The 23702-nt window shown below is 36.5% G+C and overlaps 1 protein-coding gene across 1 annotated transcript in view; it reads left to right on the forward strand.

Annotated features, from left to right (window-relative positions):
* The window catches only part of ugt8 (UDP glycosyltransferase 8), a 28820-nt gene extending 5546 nt beyond the window's left edge, over positions 1–23274 (forward strand). The window contains exons 2-6 of the mRNA XM_084394195.1: positions 6859–7685; positions 13712–13854; positions 16355–16431; positions 19674–19893; positions 20502–23274. Coding sequence (XP_084250321.1) covers positions 6861–7685; positions 13712–13854; positions 16355–16431; positions 19674–19893; positions 20502–20862 — 1626 coding nt within the window. The 5' untranslated portion in view covers positions 6859–6860 and the 3' untranslated portion in view covers positions 20863–23274. The remainder of the gene's footprint in view (positions 1–6858; positions 7686–13711; positions 13855–16354; positions 16432–19673; positions 19894–20501) is intronic.
* Positions 23275–23702: the final 428 nt, after the last annotated feature.

The raw sequence follows: 23702 nt of genomic DNA on the forward strand, positions 1-23702 counted from the left end.
CATGAGCAGGGAAATCCCCCATTGTGGTTAAAGAAATCCAGATAACTCCTAACAAGAATTCACTCTGATCACACCATGGATTTGTTCTTTGATTGGTTGTCTAGGTATTCATTAGCTCTTATCAGATAGCACGATCATAATGTGTCACCTGACTGCAATGCACGTGTGTTAATGTGACTTAAAGTCTTGAAGGCATGTAAAACGGCATGATGATATCATCAAGCTGTGCCTGCTTGTGTAGATAACCTTTCCCTGACTCCTAGAAAGTTTGATTAAATGCTTTAATCTGACACATGCACTATTTAAATGCAATATGCAGTGTTTCTCTCAAAATTTGTACTGTTTCTGTTTAACGAATAGATGAAGAAAGAGTTGGAAATGGTTTGTGCTTAATCACAAATGCCCTTCAGTATAATAATGTTTTCATAAAAGTATGCAGGTGTTATCCTGCTGTACATGACAAACAAATTCATATTAGTCCAAATTTTGGCTTTGACTTTGGAAGGCAGTTTTGACATATACCAATAACACGTTTTTATTTTCATAAACTTTTTTTGACCATGTAGATCACAATAATTATAATGTAATAACAACAATAATCACCACCAGTATAAGTATTAGTGCATATTATATTTTTATTGTTGTAGTCTAATGATCATGTAGTTATTATTATGTCAAAAAGCAGTATCGTATCTATCGTATCATTGATTTTATATGCAGTTTAATGCATTATAAAATCACTTAATTATAGTATGGAAAATAAGCGGTAGTGATCAAGAGAATACATTTTCATCAGGCTTTTTTATGTGGCAGCATAGACAACAATGTAATCACATTATCGTGTTTTATCGTTCATCTCAACATTTCCATGTGTTCAATAGCGAATGATTCTCTTTTCTGATGGGCAGGAAACCCGAACCGCCCATTAGTAACACAAGCTATGACGTTGCTAGGGTACAGCTTGACTGTGGCATGGTTGCCATGGCAACCGTAAACAGTCTGGTATAAAAAAGGTTGTAATAGTGATAGCCCACCTGAAACTGAGAGAGCCAAATGGTGGAAGGGTCACATTAGAAACAACAGCCTTCATTTAAAGGCAAGATAAATGGGAAATTTACCCCAACAGCTGGCTTATATGGTCGGGGAAACATACCTTCTGAAGTCTCCTTGTTCTCACAATTGAAGCTTTACTGTGTCTGAACACCACTAAACACCTGTTTGTTACTTACATGTAGGGCTTTCCTCACACTTGACTTGAACATGTTTTATTATTTAAGGACAATCTTTCTGTATATTTGGGAACAGAGCAGTTTGTAAATCTTAAACACAACAGCAATATTCATAGCTTCCACTTTTACTGTTTACTTTTTACTGCTCTTGTTTTTGGAGGGATTTTTTCCGTGCAGCACACTGTTGATTTAGCTATCTGAGGAAAGAGAATTGTAGCAAACCTCATTTGAATGAACACCTAAATAAAGGTACAATAGTTTGAAAGTTGCCCAGATCACACAGGGACCTGTCCACCTTAGAAACAACGTGGACTTCATTAACGGAATAAAAAGCCCTCTTTCTCATTACCTTTTTGTTCTTGCCTCTTGATTTAGCCTACCTTTGTGTGCATCTTTGTCTTTCTCCCCTCACACTATCACATACACCTGTTTATTGGATCTCCAGACTCAATGACCTGCTGTAGGTTCTGTTCTTTAATTAAGGTGTGAGACTAAAGCGAGGCTAAAGATGACAGATGAGAACACCAAAGCCTTAGGGAATGTTTAAACCTATTATTAAAGTCTGGGGCTGTTAACGTGAAGTCATGCAGACATTTTCTGAGAACCATGTGCTAAATTGGTCATTTTTATTGATTAATTGTATTTCTAAGGCTCAAATGACTTTATTCTGACATGTAATTAGCATAGTCTTATGACTTAGAGGTATGAAAGTTTTAAAGGAATAGTTCACCCAAAAAATAAAATTTACTCACCCTCAAGCCATCTTAGGTGTATGACATTCTTCTTTCACGTTCACGAGAGATTCGAGATCCAGGCGGAAGGGTGACCTCTGACCTGACGTATGAAGTATGACGTAGGCGTAGCGTAAGCTTAGGTGAGAATTGAACTACGCGGAAGCACAGAGGATAGAGCAAAACAAAACGGCGGTCATGAATTAGAAGTCTAAAACGAGAAAGAAAAATGTTGGAGGATTTCGATCTTTATATAACCACTGATCTATATAAATTATATTTATAAATTTATATAGATCAGTGGCCAGAACTCAACTGTCTCGTGAACGCGCGTACGGCCGTTGCCGGAAGCCAGTGATTATATTTAATATATATTTTTTATATTTTTTATATTTTTTTCTTACAAAAAAACTTCGCTTCAGAAGGCATTTATTAACCCATTAATGTCATATGGATTACTTTTATGATGAATGGATGTGCTTTTTGGAGCTCTATTCAATGCCATTACAAAGCTGGGAAGAGCCTGGATATTATTTAATTTAACTCCGATTGTGTTCGGCTGAAAGAAGAAAGTCATATACACCTAAGATGGCTTGAGGGTGAGTAAATTATGGGATGATTTTCATTTTTGGGCAAACTATTCCTTTAAAGCAGAGATGTTTCAATGTCTCTGATTTAAACTTTAATAGCAAAAACAATGTGACTTCCGTGAATCAGTTCAAACTGTCTTTTTATGATCCAATTATTAATTTATCATCATTCCAAAATGTTCCTGTGTGACATTTTTATATATATATTAAAAATACACTACTGTTCAAAAGTTTGGCATCAGTAAGATTTTTTTTATGTTTTTGAAAGGTCTCTTATGCTCACCAATGCTGCATTTATTTAATCAAAATACAGTAAAAAAAACTAAAAATAATAATAATAATATTGTGAAATATTACGATTTAAAATAACTTTTATATTTTAATATATGTATTTAAAATTGAATCTATTCCTGTGATGGTAAAGCTGAATGTTCAGCACCATTACTCCAGGTTTCAGTGTCACATGATCCTTCAGAAAACTAATATGCTGATTTGGTGCTCAAGAAATATTTCTTATTATTATCAGTGTTGAAAACACTTGTGTTGCTTGTGATACATTTTTCTCAGGGTTTTTTGATGAATTGTAAGGTCAAGAGGACAGCATTTTTTATTCGTTTTTTGTTACAATGTAAATGTTGTTATTGCCATCGGTTGCAAAGATGAGGAGAATGCTTCTAATTGCAGCAACTTAACTTTATTTACAATAACTTAAAAGAAACAAAACAACAAAAAGGAACAAATTCTTCGACATTAACAGAACAACCAAGCATTTCGCAACAATAACGGACAAGAACAAAACATATAGGGCTTAAATAGAACAAACTAATTAATGAATTAAACAACAGGTGTAACTGAATCAGTAACAAAGGCAACAAACACGGAAATTAACAAACTAGAACAAAGGAAACATGTTCCTAACACAGGAATACTGAACACAACCCGGACAATCAATTTAATGTGAACGGCTGAATAAAAGTATTTCAGCTTGTTCAAGTATTTCTTAAAAAATAAAAATAAAAATCGTACTGACCCCAAAGTAGTGTATATGTATGTAAATAATGTTGTTCATTATTGTATATTGTTCTGCATGTAAATAAACATTCTGAAATGTAATTCTTCCTTGTGTTCATTTGCTTGAGAAGAGTGTAGGGAAATTTGCCTTGATTATTAACAGTTCTAAGGATCAAATTTGAAAAAACAAATGCAGTGTAAACAACCCATAAATTTGAGTATAGTTGAGAGCACAAGGAGGCTATTTTGTGTGAAATATGTATGTGATGGTAAATTGACTTCTGTGTGTGTATGTTTGCAGATTACACAATGAACTTTGGTCATTATAATAGAGGAAACAATCTACAGTGTCGCCCACACATACAACCTCAGTCATGATGCACATTTGCTCTGACAAAGAGTACACAGTGTGTGTCTTGGTTGTGCTGGTTGAATCAGCCACTGACTCTAAATGCTATCCCTTTTATGATTTAGAATTTTGAAAATGTGCACTTTTATAACTATGTAAAGGCTTTGTTATGAACCTGTGATTCAGACAAATGGTCAGAGCTCATAACATTTACAAACACTGTAAAATTAGCAACAATCATGAACAATAACAGTTATTTTTCCAGCACTTCAGCTTTGGCTCTTGCAATGGTTCAGATGTTGCTATTTTGATGCAATTCATTATGTAAACAATATCCTGGTCATTCTGAGGCTACACTAAAAATATGATACTTTAAATGAACTCAACTCAATTATGGATTGTGGTTTCACATAATGGAAGCATGTTTTCTCTACTCAAATACTTATTTTTTATGAGCTGAGTAATGTGTCTAAATAACATTTTTCAATCAAGTTCATCCTACCTAAAGTATTTGAGTAGAAATAACATGTTTCAATCACATGGAACCACTGTCCATGATTAATTTAAAGTAAGATAACACATAACAAGCTTAAAGTCTGGTTCACACGGGACGATTTTAAAATTGTCGGACGATTTTCCAAACCTGAGAGACCCCACACACGGCGATAAAAAATCACGGGTCTAACAGTTTTAGTCGTACAGTGTGTGATGCGCAGCCACACGGCAAAATCAACACATCACACACGAACCAATTTGACTCCCGAGCATTCCCAGGTCAGACGGGAAATCTCGCAAAATCCCTCGAGATCAAATGTGACTTCAGAGTAAACAAGGACTTTCTGGTGCGCCATGCCGCCGGCTGTTTTGATTCTGTTTCCCGGTGCTTCCTCGCCGCCTCGTCACCTCGCTTTCTGATTGGCTACACGCCACAGTCCACAGGCTGCATGCTTATTTGTCCCCGGGGGACACCACACACGAGGAGAAATCGGGCCAAAAAAATCCAACATGTTGAATATCCCCGATTTGAGATCAGAGTGGTCCCGACGTCCTTCCGAGCAGACGAGAGCAGTCTTAACACACCACACACGGCAGGAATATCTGATCAGATTATTTTACATAATCGGAGCATCCTTAAGATTGTCGGAAGGGGTGAATCGGGGCTAAAATCGGCCTAATTATCCTGCCGTGTGAACCAGGCTTAACATAGCTTTCCTTGTTGGGTTTTGCATCATGGTTACATCCATGGCATTCTCATAGCAGTGGCTTATTTTATTAAAACAACTTAAATTCTTGTTAGCGGGTCCCAACGCACATGTTCTACACTTCACCACAATGGTGTCTCCCTAAAACAGAAACTCTTTTAAATACCAGCATAATAGAACATTAAACATTAACAAGTCTCCCCATTTTATTATCTTGATTAAAAATGCATAAATATCACTTTATTTCATAATTTACTCTCCCTATCCAGCACTGTGCAAAACATGATGGGAAGCGGAAATCCTGTTATTTTCAATAATGCTACTTTGACACAACTAAAGTCATTCATGTAGTCTTAACTCATGGATTAAGTGAAGTGGTTAAACTTGATGAAATTAAGTTGTGAGAATATCTTGAAAGAATTATGTTGGATTCACTTATTTTATTTAAGTAAATTGAACAAGCAGCTACATTTATTTTTGACCTACTTGACTGAAACGTTCTTTCGGAATTAAAACATTGAGTTACCCCCAAATCAGTTTAACACCATGCTACTGTGTTTGAATTTGAAACAATGGTGTTAAATCAAAATTAATGGTTTAAATAAAGTGAACGGTATATACAGTGCTATGCATAAGTGAATACACCCATGCTAAAGTTGACTAAAAAGAGGAATAAAAAATCATATTTTGGAAATTGAACTTAATGCCTTAATTTAAAAAATTAGGAAAAATCCAACCTTTAAGGACACCAATTTTCTTTGTGAATGAATAATGTATCGTAAATAAATAAATGTTCTTCCTTAAAATACATGGTGCATAAGTGAGTACACCCCTATGTTAAATTCCCATAGAGGCAGGCAGATTTTTATTTTTAAGTATTTTTTCTTTTCTTTTTTTTTAGGATACTATGCATCCTGATAAAGTTCCCTTGGCCTTTGGAATTAAAATAGCCCCACATCATCACATAGCCTTCACCATACCTAGAGATTGGCATGGTTTTATTTCAGTTAGCCTAAAAGCTAGTTTGATTTGCATTGAGAGATGATCTTATGGAAAGTACCCCATGCCAATCTCTAGGTAAGGTGAAGGCTATGTGATGATGTGGGGCTATTTTAATTCCAAAGGCCAAGGGAACTTTATCAGGATGCATAGTATCCTAATTTTTTTTTTTTTTAAATACTTAAAAATAAAAATCTGCCTGCCTCTATGGGAATTTAACATAGGGGTGTACTCACTTATGCACCATGTATTTTAAGGAAGAACATTTATTTATTTACGATACATTATTCATTCACAAAGAAAATTGGTGTCCTTAAAGGTTGGATTTTTCCTATTTTTTTTAAATTAAGGCATTAAGTTCAATTTCCAAAATATGATTTTTTATTCCTCTTTTTAGTCAACTTTAGCATGGGTGTATTCACTTATGCATTGCACTGTATATATATATATATAAAATGTTTTAGTATGCTAACAGCTAACACAAAAGACTAACTCTAAATACTGTACAATTAATCCCATTTATTGTTTTGTGATAACAATTCCACTACAATGCTAACAGAAGACCATAATGCACATTCAGTTTGGAAATAGAATTGGTTAGCATTGCTAATATTGCAACAGGCTCAGTTATGCTTTCATGGATGCTAACATAAATTATTGATTTATGTTATTGCTCAGTACAGGGGTTAATGATAGACAAAAGAGTCACTAATAATGTTTTCTTTCTTTCTTTCTTTCTTTCTGCAGACATGAAGCCTTTTTTCCTGCTTGCCACATTATTGTGGTGTTTAGATGCAAATTTCTCCTGGGCAGCTAAGATAGTGGTAGTTCCTCCAATTATGTTTGAGAGCCACCTGTATATCTTTAAGACCCTGGCCTCTGCTCTCCACGCCGAGGGCCATGAAACAGTTTTCCTGGTCTCTGAAGGTCGGGAGATCCCACCTTCCAACCATTATCGTCTCCAGCGCTACCCTGGAATCTTTAACAGCACCTCAGCTGACGACTTCCTCCAATCAAAAGTTCGCAACATCTTTTCGGGGCGTCTCACAGCACTGGAGCTGTTTGACATCCTAGACCACTATTCTCAAAACTGTGATGCCGCTGTTGGGAGTGCTTCTGTCATGGAGCAGCTAAAACATGAACGTTTTGATCTCCTGCTCGTTGACCCCAATGAGATGTGTGGATTTGTCATTGCTCACATCCTGGGTGTCCAGTACGCCGTATTCAGCACAGGACTGTGGTACCCTGCGGAAGTTGGGGCACCAGCACCTCTGTCTTACGTCCCAGAATTTAACTCTCTGCTAACGGACCGTATGTCATTGTTTCAACGGGTAGCTAACACAGCAGTGTACCTGGTTTCCAGGTTTGGTGTCCAGTTCCTGGTTCTACCCAAGTATGATCGCATCATGAGGAAGTACAACATCCAGCCATCGGTGTCCATGCATGATCTGGTTCAGAACAGTCGACTCTGGATGCTGTGTACTGACCTGGCGCTGGAGTTCCCACGACCCACTTTGCCACATGTTGTCTATGTTGGGGGCATCCTTACCAAACCCCCCAGCCCCTTGCCACAGGTAAGAAACCAATGCTATTATATTTAAAACATTCTCTAAACATTGCTATGTTATTCCGACTATTTTAGTGTCATGACTTTTAGGGATGCATAAGATATTGGTACCATAATAGGGTGGCCCAGCAGTACACAGCACAACAACATTTAAAAGCAAACATAAGTTAACATCCAGTGGAACCAAGTCTAAGTCACAACACAATAAAAATGCTTCCACGCACTAGTGTACTATCACAAGGCTAAATTCAGCTACTTATTTGTTAGTTATTTATTGATGTGTGAACCTCCCTTTTAACGTGGCTCTTCCCTAAGTCGTCCATATCTATGGCGATGTTAGACGTGTTCCTGGGTCAACAGATTTTGTTGATCCAGGAACAACATTCCTGTCTGAAAATGTAGTCTTGTCCATATCCGGTAAACCTAACCCTAACCATAAGTTATCCCTAAAATCAGAGGCAAATGATAGGTGAATAACACTGATGTAGAAGCACCAAACCCTGATTGTAAACCTAAACTTTACATAAACTGTAAACTTGTCCCTCAACCTGATTGGTTGATTGGAATGTTGTTCCAAAATCAACAAAGATTTTGATCCAGGAACATGTTGCACTTGGTGAAATCAGGTTCTGTGTTAGAGTTGAATGAGCCAAGCCAGAATACTGAACTTCCCATATGGGCCAATTCACACAGAACCGCCTATTGCGATATCAGCCCATTTCATAGTGATATTTCTTGGCCACCATAGAGTGTGCATTAATGCTGACATTCTGGATTTATACTAGAGGTAATGATCTTATGAAATGGTTTTACTATACCAGTACCTGGCTGAGAAAGGAACATTGTGCCATGGCTTGATTTTGCTATGTTGTGGCTTATTTTTGCTTTGTTAACTTATGTTTTTTTATTTCATTGTGTTATGCACTGCTGAGCCACCATAGCATTTACTGTCAGAGAAAATGTGTAAAGATTCTACCTTTAGGGCTACAACAGCTTGTTATTGAGGCTGTACTCTTAAAGGGTCATCTATGTATCTTGTTTACCCATAAAAGGTCTGTAGTCGTACCTTAAGGGTATATATATAATTAATACAATTATACACCTAAACTACAGCATATAGCTCTATATAGCGACTATACCTTTTACATAAGTCTTTGAGGGTGATTATTAAAAATGTTGATGCAAGCATAGTCCAGAGAATCCACCAATTCCTGTTCAAAAGGCAACAGGGAAAGATTATTTGAATGCAACGTTGTTATGAATGATCTCAAACTTGATTTGATTCTTGAGAAAATTATTTCGACACATCAAGAAATCAGGGAGTGTGATCATTATCTTTTACAGTTTAGACTAGAGACTCATGTTTGGGAAGACATCAGGGGCCCTATTATACACCTGGTGCAATGCAGCGCCAAGTGCGACGCAAGTGTTTTTTGCTAGTTTCAGCCCAACGCAGTTATCATTTTCACGTCCTGCGCCACATTGTTTAAATAGCAAATGAATTTGCGCCCATTTGTGCGCCCATGGGCGCGTTGCTAGTTTGAGGCAACTGCAACCTGGTCTAAAGTCAATGGCACAATATATTTTTTTATTTATTAATGTGCGCCTATAGGCGGGTCCACAAAGCCCTTACACTCTGCTTATTACACACACAGGGACGCGCAGCAGCACACAAAAATGTCAAATAAAAATAAAAGGATTACAATGTAAAATATTAATATTGTGTACATAAAGATATGGTGGAATCCGACTTGTCTCGTTGATGGTCTACTTGTGTGCTTTAACCTCACGCACAAGCAGATCCGTTTGCTCTCTGGAGATGCGTTCAGTCTTTCCTTTTGCAAATTGCGCCATGTAAATAGCGAATCCGCCATGGCGCGAGCGCAACTGGCTTTTAAAGGAAATGGGAAATTACACTCTGATTGTTTTTTTGCACGTTATGCCCAAAACACACCCATTACTCATTAAGAGAATAGGGATAACCCTTTAGACCACGCGCTGAGCGCGCCAACCATTTTTCCTGTCGTTAGCAAAATGGGATTTGGACACGCCCTAACTGCACTTGCTTTTGACCATACGCCTAGATTGTTAAAATAGGGACCCAGGTGTCCAAAACTTCTATGAGGGAAAAGACAGAGCAGTGACCATCTTCAATTTTCCTACGCAGAAGTGAAAAGAAAATGTGTTGTTCTTGCTTCTTCAAATGAAACACCTAGTGTTCACATGGCATCCTCAGTAGCTCAGCTTTTGAAAAAAATAAAAATAAATACACCAGGTAAACGTGCTGTGACTGCACACATTAATGGATTAGTTCACAAAAAAATGTAAATCATCCTCATGACGTTCCAAACCCGTAAGACTTTCATTCATCTTCAGAACACAAATGAAGATATTTTTAATGAAATCTAAGCGATTTCTGTCCCTCCATTGACAGCCTCGCAACTACCACTTCATGTTCATAAAGAGATTGTAAAACTAATCCATATGAATTGAGTGGTTTGTCCAAAGTTTTTAAAGAGACACAATCGCTTTATATGATGAACAGATTCAATTCAGGCTTTTATTCACATATAAACATTCATCAACGCACACATCATGCTCAAGCATGTTCACAATGAGTTTTGTTCTCGCACACCAAGCAGGTTCGGTTGAGCTTCTGTTTATGTTTGCTGATCAATGTTAAAATGTGAATAAAAGCCTAAATTCAATCTGTTCATCATATAAAACATTACGTCTCTTCAGAATACGTCTCTCATTAGTTTTACAATCTCTTTATGAACTTTTTGAAGCGTCAAAGGTGTAGCCTAGTTCCGTAGCTGTCAATGGAGGGACAGAAATCGGTCAGATTTCATTAAAAATATCTTAATTTGTGTTCCGAAGATGAATGAAAGACTTATGGGTTTGGAAAGACAATTAGGGTGAGTAAATGATTTGGGTGATCATTTTTGGATGAACTAACCCTTTAATCCCTATTGATTTAGTCCTGGAAAGGTGAAGTAGGCTCAGATTTAGATGCCATTTTTTTCTCCTTCTCACTCATCTTTTAGTGATATACTGGAAAAGCATAATACTGAAATTTGTGCACCCGCCATCACATTTAATTAAGGCACAAAGAAGATGACAGCATAGGCTACGCACAACAAGTGACAAAAATAAAACCAGTTTGAATTGTACTGCCCAGCATTTTGATTGATCAGTCAATCAATTATAGTAACAATTCAAAAAATCCTTATTTTTTTTATTTTAAACAATCAGAAATTTGGGAGGGGGCAGCCATATAAATGAGGGGGCCTTGGGTACTGCCCCAAACTTAAATATCAGCTGGTGAATGATACACTTTACTGAGAGTGTTTTTTAAATAATTTAATAATTGTCATTATAAAGTTATGCCTAAATTCAGCATTTACAATGAATGGTTTTAGATTTTAGTGCTTTATTTTTTTCGTCAAAATAGTATATAATTTTAATATTGTGCATTCCTAATCACTCTTTTTGTTGTCTGTACTAGTTCACATTAGTTCATAGGCAGGCTTATAAACAGTATTTTTGGATCAATTTAAATACCAACATGTCTTTGTCTGCTCCACAATCGACTGTTAGGATACATTCCAAAGTTTCCTTGTTCTTTCAGTGCATTATGTGCACATGCAGTGCTTTTGACGCACGCTTGAGTTCATGAATGCCAAGAAAATTACGTCATGATATGGGGATCGACTGACGCAGGAACCTCATTTTCATTTTAAGATCTTCAGCCTAACAAATGCCACAACCCACTCCCTCTAACAGTGACCTTGGTCCACCTTCCACTTATTCATATTCATTAGGCCTGATGTGGTGAAAATGTGCAAAATGCAAGTTCTATATAAATTATTTTTATTTTTTTTAAATCTAGTGTATATAAGTCTCATTTCACCCGTAGCCTACTAATATGAAGTTTTGATTTTGCCACCAGGGCGTTATGCTCACAAAGGTCGTTCTTATCAATGCGGGTGATTGCGTGGAGCTGTCCATTGAATAGGAGTGGGGGTTCTGAACCTAAGCTTGCACTGTTGGAATACCAAGCGCCCAAATGGCATCATTGTATGCTGTGGAGCCATAATGCAAATAGTGTTTGTCAGTGCGGAGTGTGTGTGTGTGTAAATGTGCCCATTGTCGGGTGTGTATGAAGGACACTGAGACCAGTGTGAGGGGCGGACAGTTAGTGCCAGGCCAATGCAGGCTGTTCAGCTGCAGCTGGACTGCTTCAGACAGCAAGAAAACAGTTCTTACACAAAAACATGCTCATTCTGAGGCTATGCTAACTGCTAACACAAAAGGCTAAGTCTCATTAGTACTATAATTTTTTGTGCCAACAATTGCACTATAGTGCTAACAATGCACTTTTTACTTAGCATAGTGCACTTTCAGTTTGAGTTGCTATTACTGATATTGTAATACGCCTTAGTCAAGTGTATACTTTTCTAGGTGGATGAACTTCTGGTTATGTTTGCTCCATGTAAACAGTGCTTTACAGACAGTAACTCCCTGTCCCTTTTCTGGTAACTTCTGGCACATATTGTGTCAAAGTTACTAGGTTACTAACATGATGTCGTCATCAGGTTCACAAATTTAAAAGATTGAATACATCTGTACATAAACAGTCTCAGTAAATACACATTAGTCATATGAAGGTTTTTTTTAATGACAGAACACATTTTTATTTAACAAAATATCTTTGTGTGACACTCTGGAGCTGAAAATTAGCCATACAGTGTTTTCTTTTAGGCTTTACTTTGTGGTGTTCTGGTTTAGGTGGCTTATTTTACGGTTATCTTTAATACAAGAGAAGTGTTGTTCGGTCAATATTCTGTGATATTTTTTTTATGTGTATGTTAAAGGGTTAGTTCATCCAAAAATGAAAATTATCCCATAATTTACTCACCCTCAAGCCATCCTAGGTGTATATGAGTTTCTTCTTTCAGCCATCACTCTTCCGCCGGAACTAGACTCGCATACGGCCGTTACCGGAAGCCAGTGAATATAGTTTATTAGGTTTTTATAAAAACGCATCGCTTCACTTCAGAAGGCCTTTATTAACACCCTTATGGATTGGATGGATGCACTTTTTGGGCTTCAAAATGTAAGGTACCCTTCACTCCCATTATAAAGCTTGGAAGAGCCAGGATATTTGTAATATTACTCCGATTGTATTTGGCTAAAAGTCATATACAGGATGACTTGAGGGTGAGTAAATTATGGGATTTTCATTTTTGGGTGAACTAACCCTTTAACTATATGTAAATGTAATCTTAGTTCTTTTAGTAAATTTCATATGCTTCCTTTTTGATTTACCCAGTGTTGGTTATATAAGCAGAATAAAACCATTCTGCATATTATATTCTCCAGATTGCTCTCTGTAGATGTGCTAAGGTTGAATAAATCTCGTCCTTGAGCTAAAATGAGTTTGACACACCTGGTCTAAGTCTACACAGCTTAAAAAAGACACTTTTTTATATTCTTTTTTCCATAGTAGTGGCATTACCATTGCAACTATTTGAAAATTCCATTTCTCTGTGAGAAAAAAAAAAAAAAAAAAACATTTCTCTGTTCACAAAATATGAGAAACAGGTTTTGAGAAATCTTATATGAATAGTTCAAGTTGAGGGATTCTATGGCAAAGGAAAAGTTGCTTGAGACATGTCCACACCTTAAAACAATTTCATATTATGATCAAAATGTTTTCACTTGTTTAGAATTGAAAGTTGAAAGTTTGTCCCTTTGGACAAACTAGGTTGCAACATGCTGGTGATAACTCATACTGCATTTCTACTTTATCAGACTGTAAAACGTTGTTGATGTAACAATGTTAGGTTTATTTAGTCATATAAAATGATGATTTAAATAAACCTTTTTGATTTATATACAGTCCTTTGAAATGTTCGTTCTGGCTTTTGATTTCCATGTAATGTTGAATTGCTTTGTCTTGTGAATAGTCATCACAAATTTCATAGATGGACTGTTGAACTGTGTTGCATTTGATCTGTGTGTGTACAGGAGTTTGAAACCTGGGTGAAGAATACAGATGAACATGGTTTCGTGGTGGTGTCGTTTGGTGCAGGAGTGAAGTATCTGTCAGATGACATAGCTCAGAAACTTGCTGGAGCCTTGAGCCGTCTACCCCAGAGAGTCATCTGGAGGTACTGCCATTCATTCCTTCATTCAAGTGATCAGTGAACCATTTTACCAACAGATCAAGTCCCTTGCGTATCATTCCATTAAAGTTTTTTTCTATCACAAAGTATCCATTGGCAACTGATATGGTGGCGGGCCACTGATAAGCCTGCGGCTACAACTTACTATTTTGTTTTCCTTTTCCAAACCAGTGAACCCTCATTGAAAATGATCTGATGGTTTGTTAGAATTTCCAATGGTTTCTAAATGCAAAACTTCATGAATACATGATATGTGGTCACAGGTCTCTTAAAAAGACAATCTGCAAAAGATTATGTAATCATTACTCTGATCATCATTTCATACTGTGGTATGTTGTGTTTAAAACTTTCAGAAATACACATTCATTACAATGGGCTCAGAGACAAAAATGGTCTCTAAAATGGTATACAAATTGCCTCTCAAACCCTCACATTAAATTATATAGAAATTGTGCATAATAGGAGTAGTTCACCCAAAAATCTAAACTTCTGTCATTATGTACTCATCATAAACCCATAGACTAAAGATTTTTACTGATTACTTTTTTAATTACAATAAATGGGAACTAGTAGTTCATATTGTGTGCTATATTCCAAGTCATCTAAAGCCATATGAGCTTTATGCTATTAATATAGAACCACTTTAGTGATACTGTAATAATCATGATCATTTTCCTTTTTGAAGCTTGAATGCCTTCCTCATTAGTCATTTGGTGCATTGAAAAGATCAACCAGCAGGTGCTGGAACCACATAAGGGAATTATTTATTTACTTTAAAATATTTAAAAAATGTATAAAAGAATTTATGGAATTTGAGATGTGATGCTCTTATCAGTTAATGGACAATGTGTCACAAGTTTATGTAAACTTTAAATCTCTCATTGAAGGAATTTTGTTTCTTTATGCCAAAACTCTTTATATTTTCCTAAATGCTTATAAATAGCAGCACCTTTTGTTGTCATGGGCATTCATATTGTCATGACTCCCGTAGTCATGCCATATAATCTCAGTTGCTTTCTTGTGTTCATGCAAATGTGCCATGGCAAGACTTTACTAATGAGGACACTGTTGGGAGGGGAAATGCCCAGGGAACACACACATACCAGATAAATAGAATGTACAGATAGACAGACACACTCCAGTGATCCACAAAATATACCACTGTTGTTACGTGATGAACATATGCTCTGAACTCTTTCTTTCTGATATGTGCATACATTTTAGTAATGGTTATTAGAGTCACTGACTGCTGTCAGGTTTCTTAGTAACTGTTGAATGTTTGTCATTAGGTTTGGCACATACTTGCCTGTAGGCTGTGTGCAGTTGCCCACTGGTGACAGAGAAGACATACATTAATCCTGGATCTTTACTAAGTCTTGACCAGACTTCAAAGCAAAGGCTTCATATAATCTCCACTAAAGAACTATTGCTGTTGGTTTAATTAGTCATTTAGCAGATATCCAAAGACTCACAGTATTTATTTCTTAAAGCCAACATCAAATTACAGTTGACCCTTTAATTTATCAATATACGTACTTTTCAGAAGTTTTTTTTTATTGTTTTGAAAGAAGTCTTTTATGCTGACCAAGGCTGCATTTATTTATTCAAAAATACAGTAATATTGTAAAATATAATCACAATTTAAAATAACATTTTTTATTATGTTATCATGTAACTTTTGAATGTGATGGCAAAGCCATGCAATTTTTAGCATCATTACTCCAGTCTTCAGTGTCACATGATCTTTCAGAAATCATTGTGATGGGGTTATGTGCAGCAAACTTCCGTATTCTAAATGTTCATAATCTAAAATGAATTCCCCTTTCTTCTGATGTCGCCTAGGCCATGTGGTCAGCACAAAATGTTAACAAGTAGCATTATATATTAGCTATTTTGGCATTGTTTTTGTTGAAAGAGGAGGAGGAAGGTTTTTGGAGGAAGAGCAGCCTTTAGTTAGTTACCACAGTAATTTGACTTCCAGGTCCCATCCTACATTGGTTTTGTTTTTTTGGGAAATCTGTCACTTTACATAGTCAAATGAATATAGTTTCATGTTCCTTTCAATTACATGCTCAAAAGTATAATGGTTATTGCTCTTTATTTTTCAAAAATAATGTTTAAATACGGCATACAGCCTTTATAAGCTCTGAAGGAATCCACATGTTTGATTGATGCTGGTGGATTGTCTTTCATCTTTTGCTTTTTATTTGCCTTCTGAATGTAAGCTTTGTTACTAAACCAATCTATGCATGCAAAATATTTGGTCTCTATCTCTCTACTCTAATGTACTTTTTTCCCCAGTACGCCCCACTCCTCTGATCTCACAATGTATCTTTGATGCTTTGAATAACTTACAAATTCTTCATATTTATCAGCTGACAATTGTCTCATTCACTAGCCCTATATGGCCTAAAAGATTTTTAATGTTTTTAAAGAGCCTATAGAAAGAGCTGCCAGTATCTTACCGAATTCAATCTCTCTGTAGGTTTTCTGGAGTTCCTCCCCCAAATCTTGGCAACAATACTAAATTAGTGGACTGGATGCCTCAGAACGACCTGTTGGGTAAGTATACATCCTATCTCTCACTAAATAAAAGTACATTTTTAGAAAGTCATATGAAGTTTGAATGTTCCCTCTGGATTTTTTGGCAACACTAGTTTAGGGTCCAATTCTCACAATACGCTAATATTGCGTATTAGCATGCATCTTACTCGGATATTGGCTGTTTTTTAGTACTTATAAAGCACATATTAATGCCTTGTTCTGCATGACCATATTCTGCATCCCTTAATTCTACCCAATACCAAAACTTAACAACTACCTTACTATTAATAAGCAGTAATTAGGAGTTATTTGAGGTCTTAATTAAAAGTTAGTTAATAGAGAGAATTGGACCCTAATCTCAAGTGTGACTGAATTTTTGTTCCAGTCCTCCTTACTATTTAAAAAAATGATACATTAAAGTGATCAACAGTGACAAAGACTTTTTCATTGTTACAGAATATTGTATTTCAAATAAAGGCTGTGCTTTAGAAATTTGTGTTCTTCATTAAAGAATCCTCAAAAAAGAAATCCACAAAAATATTAACATTAAGTATTAAAATATTAATTAAGAAATGTTTCTTGACCACCAAATTGTCGTCAGAATGATTTCTGAAGGACCATGTGACACTGAAGACTGGAGTAATGCAAAGTGCTGCTGAAAATTGAGCTTTGCCATCACAGGGATAACATTTTTTTTTTTTTTTTATTAACAAATTTAAAATTTTAATAATATTTCACAATATTGCTGTTTTATGATCAAATAAATGTAACCTTTGTGAGCTTAGGGGAATCCACAAACAAAAAAACTAAAAAAATCTTACCAATTCCAAACTTACCCTGTTGGCTAATTTTAAAAATAGAAATTCAATTTAAAAACACAAAAATTGGTCTTTAACTTTTATGCAGTTTTGCCTCTCAAGTAAATTATACCTTGTTTTAAGGCTGTTTAGATATTTTTTTACTGGAAAACCGATTTAGAAAATGATTTTTTGTTTTTATTTTTATTAGTGTAAGGAAGAGAGAGAGCGCATCCTCCTCACTGCTCTTTTTTTCTGCATCTCTTAGGATAATGTCTCTGTTGTCTTAGAGGACACAAAGCCTGCGTGTGTGTTTGTTTGTGTGAATGAGTTTCTGTCTCATTGTACACCATGGGCTTGAGGTCACAGAGGACCTTTATGTCTCCATCATTCTGTCTTTTCTCTCTTTCTCTCACTGTCTTTCTGCTGTCCGCCACACTTCCTGTTCTCTGAATGACCTAGTTGATGCATCCTGTGCTTTGGTCTTCCATTAGTTTGGTCTTCTCATTCAACCATAAGAAAAAAGTCTGATACACAAAGTCGATAGACAGGGTGACCCCAAGGCATTTCTTCTCTGAGGACCCTCAGCTGTTTAACACAAACACCTATTTGTTTGAGGTTCAGCTGGACTAAACTTCAAGATCAGTGATCCATGGTCAAAACTGTCACAGTAAACAACAATGATTTAACTTCCATTTTAATCAGAACCTGAAATGCATATAAACACACTGTAATGCAGCTGAGCTTTATGCATGAAATGAAACAGTCCTGCTTCATGTCAGTACCAGTGAGAAAGTGATACACACTCCACCCTATCCGTGAGAAGCCTCGGGCAAATTTACAAAAAAGTATGCAAATGTTACTTTGATTTTCCTATGTGTCTTTTAAATGTTTTTTTAAAGGGATATGAGAGTACTAGATAGCTAATGTATAGCGATTCTGAATAAAACTCTTTGTTAATTGTAACTCATACAGAGGAAGAAGTGTTAGCAGGCACAGGGAGGAACGAGTACAGACAGAAGCAATTGAATGAAAAACTGCTTACTATTAGATCAAGTTGTCAACTTTAATTTTATTAGAATTATGGCAGTTTTACTTTATAGTTTTGGGAATTTTGTGAGGCACACATCACTATTACTGTCTCCTGAATACAAAACCCTCAATATTGATCATTGGTGTGTAACGCATCTGACACTGTTTATGCCATGTACATGAATTATGCATCTTATCACTTATCAATGACAGGTGTGCCATTACTTTTCCAAGCAATCAGACTCACAGATGATAAAATGGGCAAATCAGTTTTTTGGAGAGTTAAAATGAAGGAGACATAATATTATACAGTGGGCTCATTATAGGGCCAATAACCACCCAGAACACCTTAGGCTACGTCTACATTAATCCAGATACATTTGAAACCAACGTTTAATGCTCTCCATCCACATTAGCGTTTTTAAGCATTTTCCAAAAGTTTCTCGTCCTCACTGAAACGTTGGAAAACGCTAAATTCACCCAACTGCACATGCGTAAACCCTCATTATAGAGATGGAACAGACAAAATAAAAAAATTGTCACTCAATTCTTCTGGTAGGTTCATTTTATTTAGCACAATATCTCACCATTCACTGATGCATCCAGGTCGCACTCACTCACCATTATATGTTTGATCTAAAACGCAACTGCTCTTTATGTGAATAAATTATCTGTTATATTTGTAGGACTGTGATATCAAGAGTGAGCAAAGTAACATATTTTAACAACTGTGTGAAAGTAAATAGCACAAAACAGGCACAATACTGGTATAAACATGAATATCCATCGGTTCAGTATGCATCACATGACTAAACGTGTCATCATTTTATCTAACCCTAACCCTCCGTTTTCACAGTCCACACTACAACGCGAAAACAGCGTTTTCAAACGTATTCACTTTGGAGAGCGTTTTCAGAAAGTTCATAAAAACGTCATTTCAGTGTAGACAGAAGGCCAAAATGGAGTCAAACGAAAACATATTAGGTTGGACAAGGCCTTAGTAACATATTTGCAACCACCTAGAACAACACCTTAGCAGCTACATAGCAATGCACTGGCAACCAGCCAGAACATCCTAGCAATGTCTTTGCAACTACCCAGAAAGCCACAGTATATATATACAAAAAAACACATTGGCATCTGCACAGCAATGGCCTGGCAACCACCCAGAACATCCTAAAACATCTTTACAACAACAACAACAACAAAAAAAGAGTTATTAATGTTTCCATGGTAAAGAGGAGCCACCCATCCAGTAACTCTGTAGTTACTATGGTCTCACTCAAAATGCCACAGTTAAATGATGATTACAATGCAGAAGCTATGGTAAATGTTCAGGGATTCATGGTATTTGTTTGTAAATTGCACATTTTTCAATATAATTGTCGTTTTTTTTCTCTCTCACACATTGGATCTCTTGTTCACCTACAGGACAGACAAACACACGGGCCTTCTTGAGCCACGGGGGCTTGAACAGCATCTATGAGGCCATGTATCACGGTGTGCCCGTGGTGGGTGTCCCGCTGTTTGGAGATCACTATGACACCATGACACGAGTTCAGGCCAAAGGCATGGGTATAATGCTTGAGTGGAAAAGGATGAGTGAGGAAGACCTTTATACTGCCATGGTTAATGTCATTACAGACAAAAGGTAAATCATATGTGTATAAAGTGCCTGTATAAAATGAATAAAGTGCATTGTTAAGCACTCACACACACACACACACACACACACACACACACACACACACACACACACACACACACACACACACACACACACACACACACACACACACACACACACACACACACACACACACACACACACACACACACACTATCTGACTGCAGCCATTGTAAAATGTTTGTCAAAAAAACAGGTAATACAAATCCAAACCCCCACACACACAGCCAGGTTAAATTTTAATGACAGTGGAATTGGGGTTACTCAAGTTTAACGATAAACAAGACCTGTTGAAGACCCTGCAATGGTGTCAATATTTGCAGATCCATAGTGTTTCAACAAATCCAATGGAGCCAAAGAGCAACGTAGTCTAAAAAAATTGTTTCTAGAGACGTAATTTTAGAGCTTTTAGTTATATTAAAGAGAGAGTTCACCCCAAAATGAAAACGAGTGTTTTAATGAAGAGAAACTATGGTACAGTGCCATCTTGTGGCCAAGATCAACATCATGTTGTTGATGTGCTTTTGCTGTCTTGGATGTTCTGAAACCTCTCCATCTCTCTTTCTGTTAAGGTATCGTGAGCGAGCACAGTTGCTGTCTCAGATTCATAAAGATCAGCCTGGTCATCCAGTGAATCGGGCAGTTTACTGGATTAGCTATATACTCCGTCACCATGGCGCCGATCACCTCCGCACTGCAGTCTACGAGATCCCCACCTACCAGTACTTCTTATTGGACGTTACCATTGTGATAGGAGTGTGTCTGCTTCTTCTTGGCTACTGCCTATACCGAATAGGCAAGTGCATTCAATCACGAGTGGGGCGCGGTTCATCTCCAGGGGAAAAGGTGAATGGACACTGTCATAATGGAATTCCAAATGGCAAGCACAAAAGAAATGGCCATGTTAGAAGTACAGATAAGAAACTAAAGTAAAGCACTAGGAGAAATCAACACTAACGCTTTACTAAAGAGAGGAATTAACTACTCTTCACTCAGAGCAGGGCCTATCCAGGAAATAAATACATGGGTCAATAAAGAAACAAACCAACCATTATAACAATGAACTGTAAGTAGGAAGCCAAAGTAAGGAAGAATGGAAGGAAACCTGAAAACATAAATGGAAAACTCCTGAGGACGTTTTTTTCCTTGGTGAGTGGAGTTAATGTTCAGTTGTTCAATGGTCCTGAATGTTGAGTTTATACTTGTGGAAAAAGCAACGGTTTTGAAGTTTAGAAGTTAGTGGTTTTAACAAGAAGTTATCATGGGGCATCAGGTTTCACTACATCCAAATACAATAAAGATCTCTATCTATTTATATTAATTTCAGACTTTTTTGCGCACAGAGCCCTGTTGACTGTTGTGCACTGAATTTAATTTATGTTCTATATTTATTTCTCACGCACTCCATCCCTTCATTTTCATTTCTTAAGCAAAATTAATTCTTGGATATTAGCAAGCTAGCATATTTGCTAATGTTTATGTTGCCAGCCTTGCCTTAATCTTTAAATATGTATAGCATGTTTTGCTAACTTACAACTAGAGAGAAAAATCTGCGTAAGCTAATGCTGCTAGTTGCTATATTGCTAGTTATCTATGCAAAAGGCTAGAGCCTTTGTTGAGAATAGTTAAACTTCAAATCTTGCTTCCATTTACAATAATTTGGGATTCCTGGAGCCAGTATACTGGTATACTAACATTCTTAGAGCATCTTTACCACTTTTCCCCTTTTGTTTTGCTATTCTCAGCTAACGTCATTTAATGAGTTGACTTTAGTTTCTCTTCAGAAGGGTGCAGATCACATGTAACATCACCTTCACACAGTCCACTTGTTGGCAGATATGGGTTCAAATGAGCAAAATTATAGATTTTATTTGAATTAAGCCATTTACCCTATTCTGTTGCTTCATGGATGTTTAGGTTTTAAAGTCCTCCGTTCATCTTTACTGTATGGTTTCTTTCATTAAGCAAATCATAGGAGGAACAGTAAAAAAAGAATTCAAACGCGGGAGGGGTATACAGAATTTTTATGTGTGAGTGCCTGTGTGTCTCAAAATGTCCCAAACAAACTACATTTTTATTATAACGTGTATCAGACTAGTGTTGCTATCAAAGCAAAAGTCTGTTTACTAACATGTTCCCACAAATCAATAGGCCTAGAGTGACCTGGAGGATTTTTGTACTGTAATTAACATATCCCATGGTGCTCTACCGCTCCTTCTAACTTTCAGCCATTTTCATCAACGGACGTTCTGTGAAAGGCGATTTTTGGTAACATTTCAATCTAACATTTAGTTCTGCAACTTTTCAAAATATGTTTTGAAGTGGCATTAAACAGAACTTCTGCAAATTATTTGTGCGTTAAAGTGCATTCTCACCCTCAGAGTTTTTTTTTTTTTTTTTTTTATGCCACTGGACAACCTGTTAAAATCACATGCTGGTTTTACAACTCAATGTCAGACTGAACTGTTACCAATAATGGTCTCAGTTTGGAAATGTATAATTGTTTTAATTGCACCACAACATTTGAAATGCACTCGATTTACCAAAATACAAAGTGGTACGTTACATTTAAGTTTTTATGAAGGACTATGAAATTGTGGACATATTTAAGCCAGTAGGCATAGTTATTTGCATTAAGTGGAGATTATGAAGGTTATCAGTTCATGAAAAGTGTTCACAGCACCGTCATGTTCTAGCACTGTTCATATACTGTAAACCATATTTTTCCCAGATCACCAAAACACCATCACCTAAGAACATAAAACCAAAATAACCGAACTGAAGAATTATTGAAATCATAAAAATTGGGAACTGTTTTTACCATGAGGTTTAAAGCATTTCTTGAGCCAAGCACTGTTTTAGACTGTCCATACTTGAAAATACACTGGCTGAAAATGCATTAGAGCTATGACTGGTGAAACAGTGACGCACACTTTGAACATTATAATTATTTTTGTAGTTTGTTTTGTATGATTTTCAGTATTAATATTAGATGGTTAACAACAAAGAAAAAAGCTGCAGATGGGCTCTGACATTAAAGGCTGTGTGTGTGTGTGTGTGTATGTGAGTGGTTATAGATTGTGAAAATGTATGCGTGCACATTTGAATGGGGTTGCTTGAGCCTACTTGTGCCCAGCTTTCACTTTATATACTGATGATTTAAAACCAATGCTCCAGTTCACAGTACATCAATGCCTTACTTTGTAGACGTATGTTAAAAGCTGCTCGCAGGAGTTGAGTCTTTTCTTCTTTCTTTTTATTCATAATGATTTCACGTGTGTCTGTGTTATCATGTACATAAAAAGACAAACAAAAGTACTAATGCTAAATAAACATTAAACATTTTGTTTGCTTATTCTTGTCATCTGATGATTCTCTCTTGATTGTGTAAGAAGATGTTGCCGCCTGTAACACCAATGGAAATTCAGTGAGCTAGTCTGAAAGTCACAGGGCACATGCGTGGTGTCAAGTTCCACTGTCCTGAAGTCTCGTTTTTTTCCCATGACCTCATTGATAGTTATTCTGCAAAATGTTTTGTCATGTGCGTTTGGTGCTATCAGGTTGATGCGCTTTGCTAAATCACTATTGTTATCCTGTGAAAGCGCTTAGAAACTTTTGTTTTTTTACAATACGGTTTGCAATAAAAAAGACAGCAGGGTATTTTTCTGATTTCTTAGATAACAGATGACTGCGGTGGGAGATGAGGGAGTGTAAAACTACACGCCTGTTGGACAGCAGGTATCAGGTGTTGTCCTTATGTTTTCAGCGCTGTC

The sequence above is a fragment of the Rutilus rutilus genome (assembly GCF_951802725.1).
Source record: "Rutilus rutilus genome assembly, chromosome: 2".
NCBI classification, from domain to species: Eukaryota; Metazoa; Chordata; class Actinopteri; order Cypriniformes; family Leuciscidae; genus Rutilus; species Rutilus rutilus.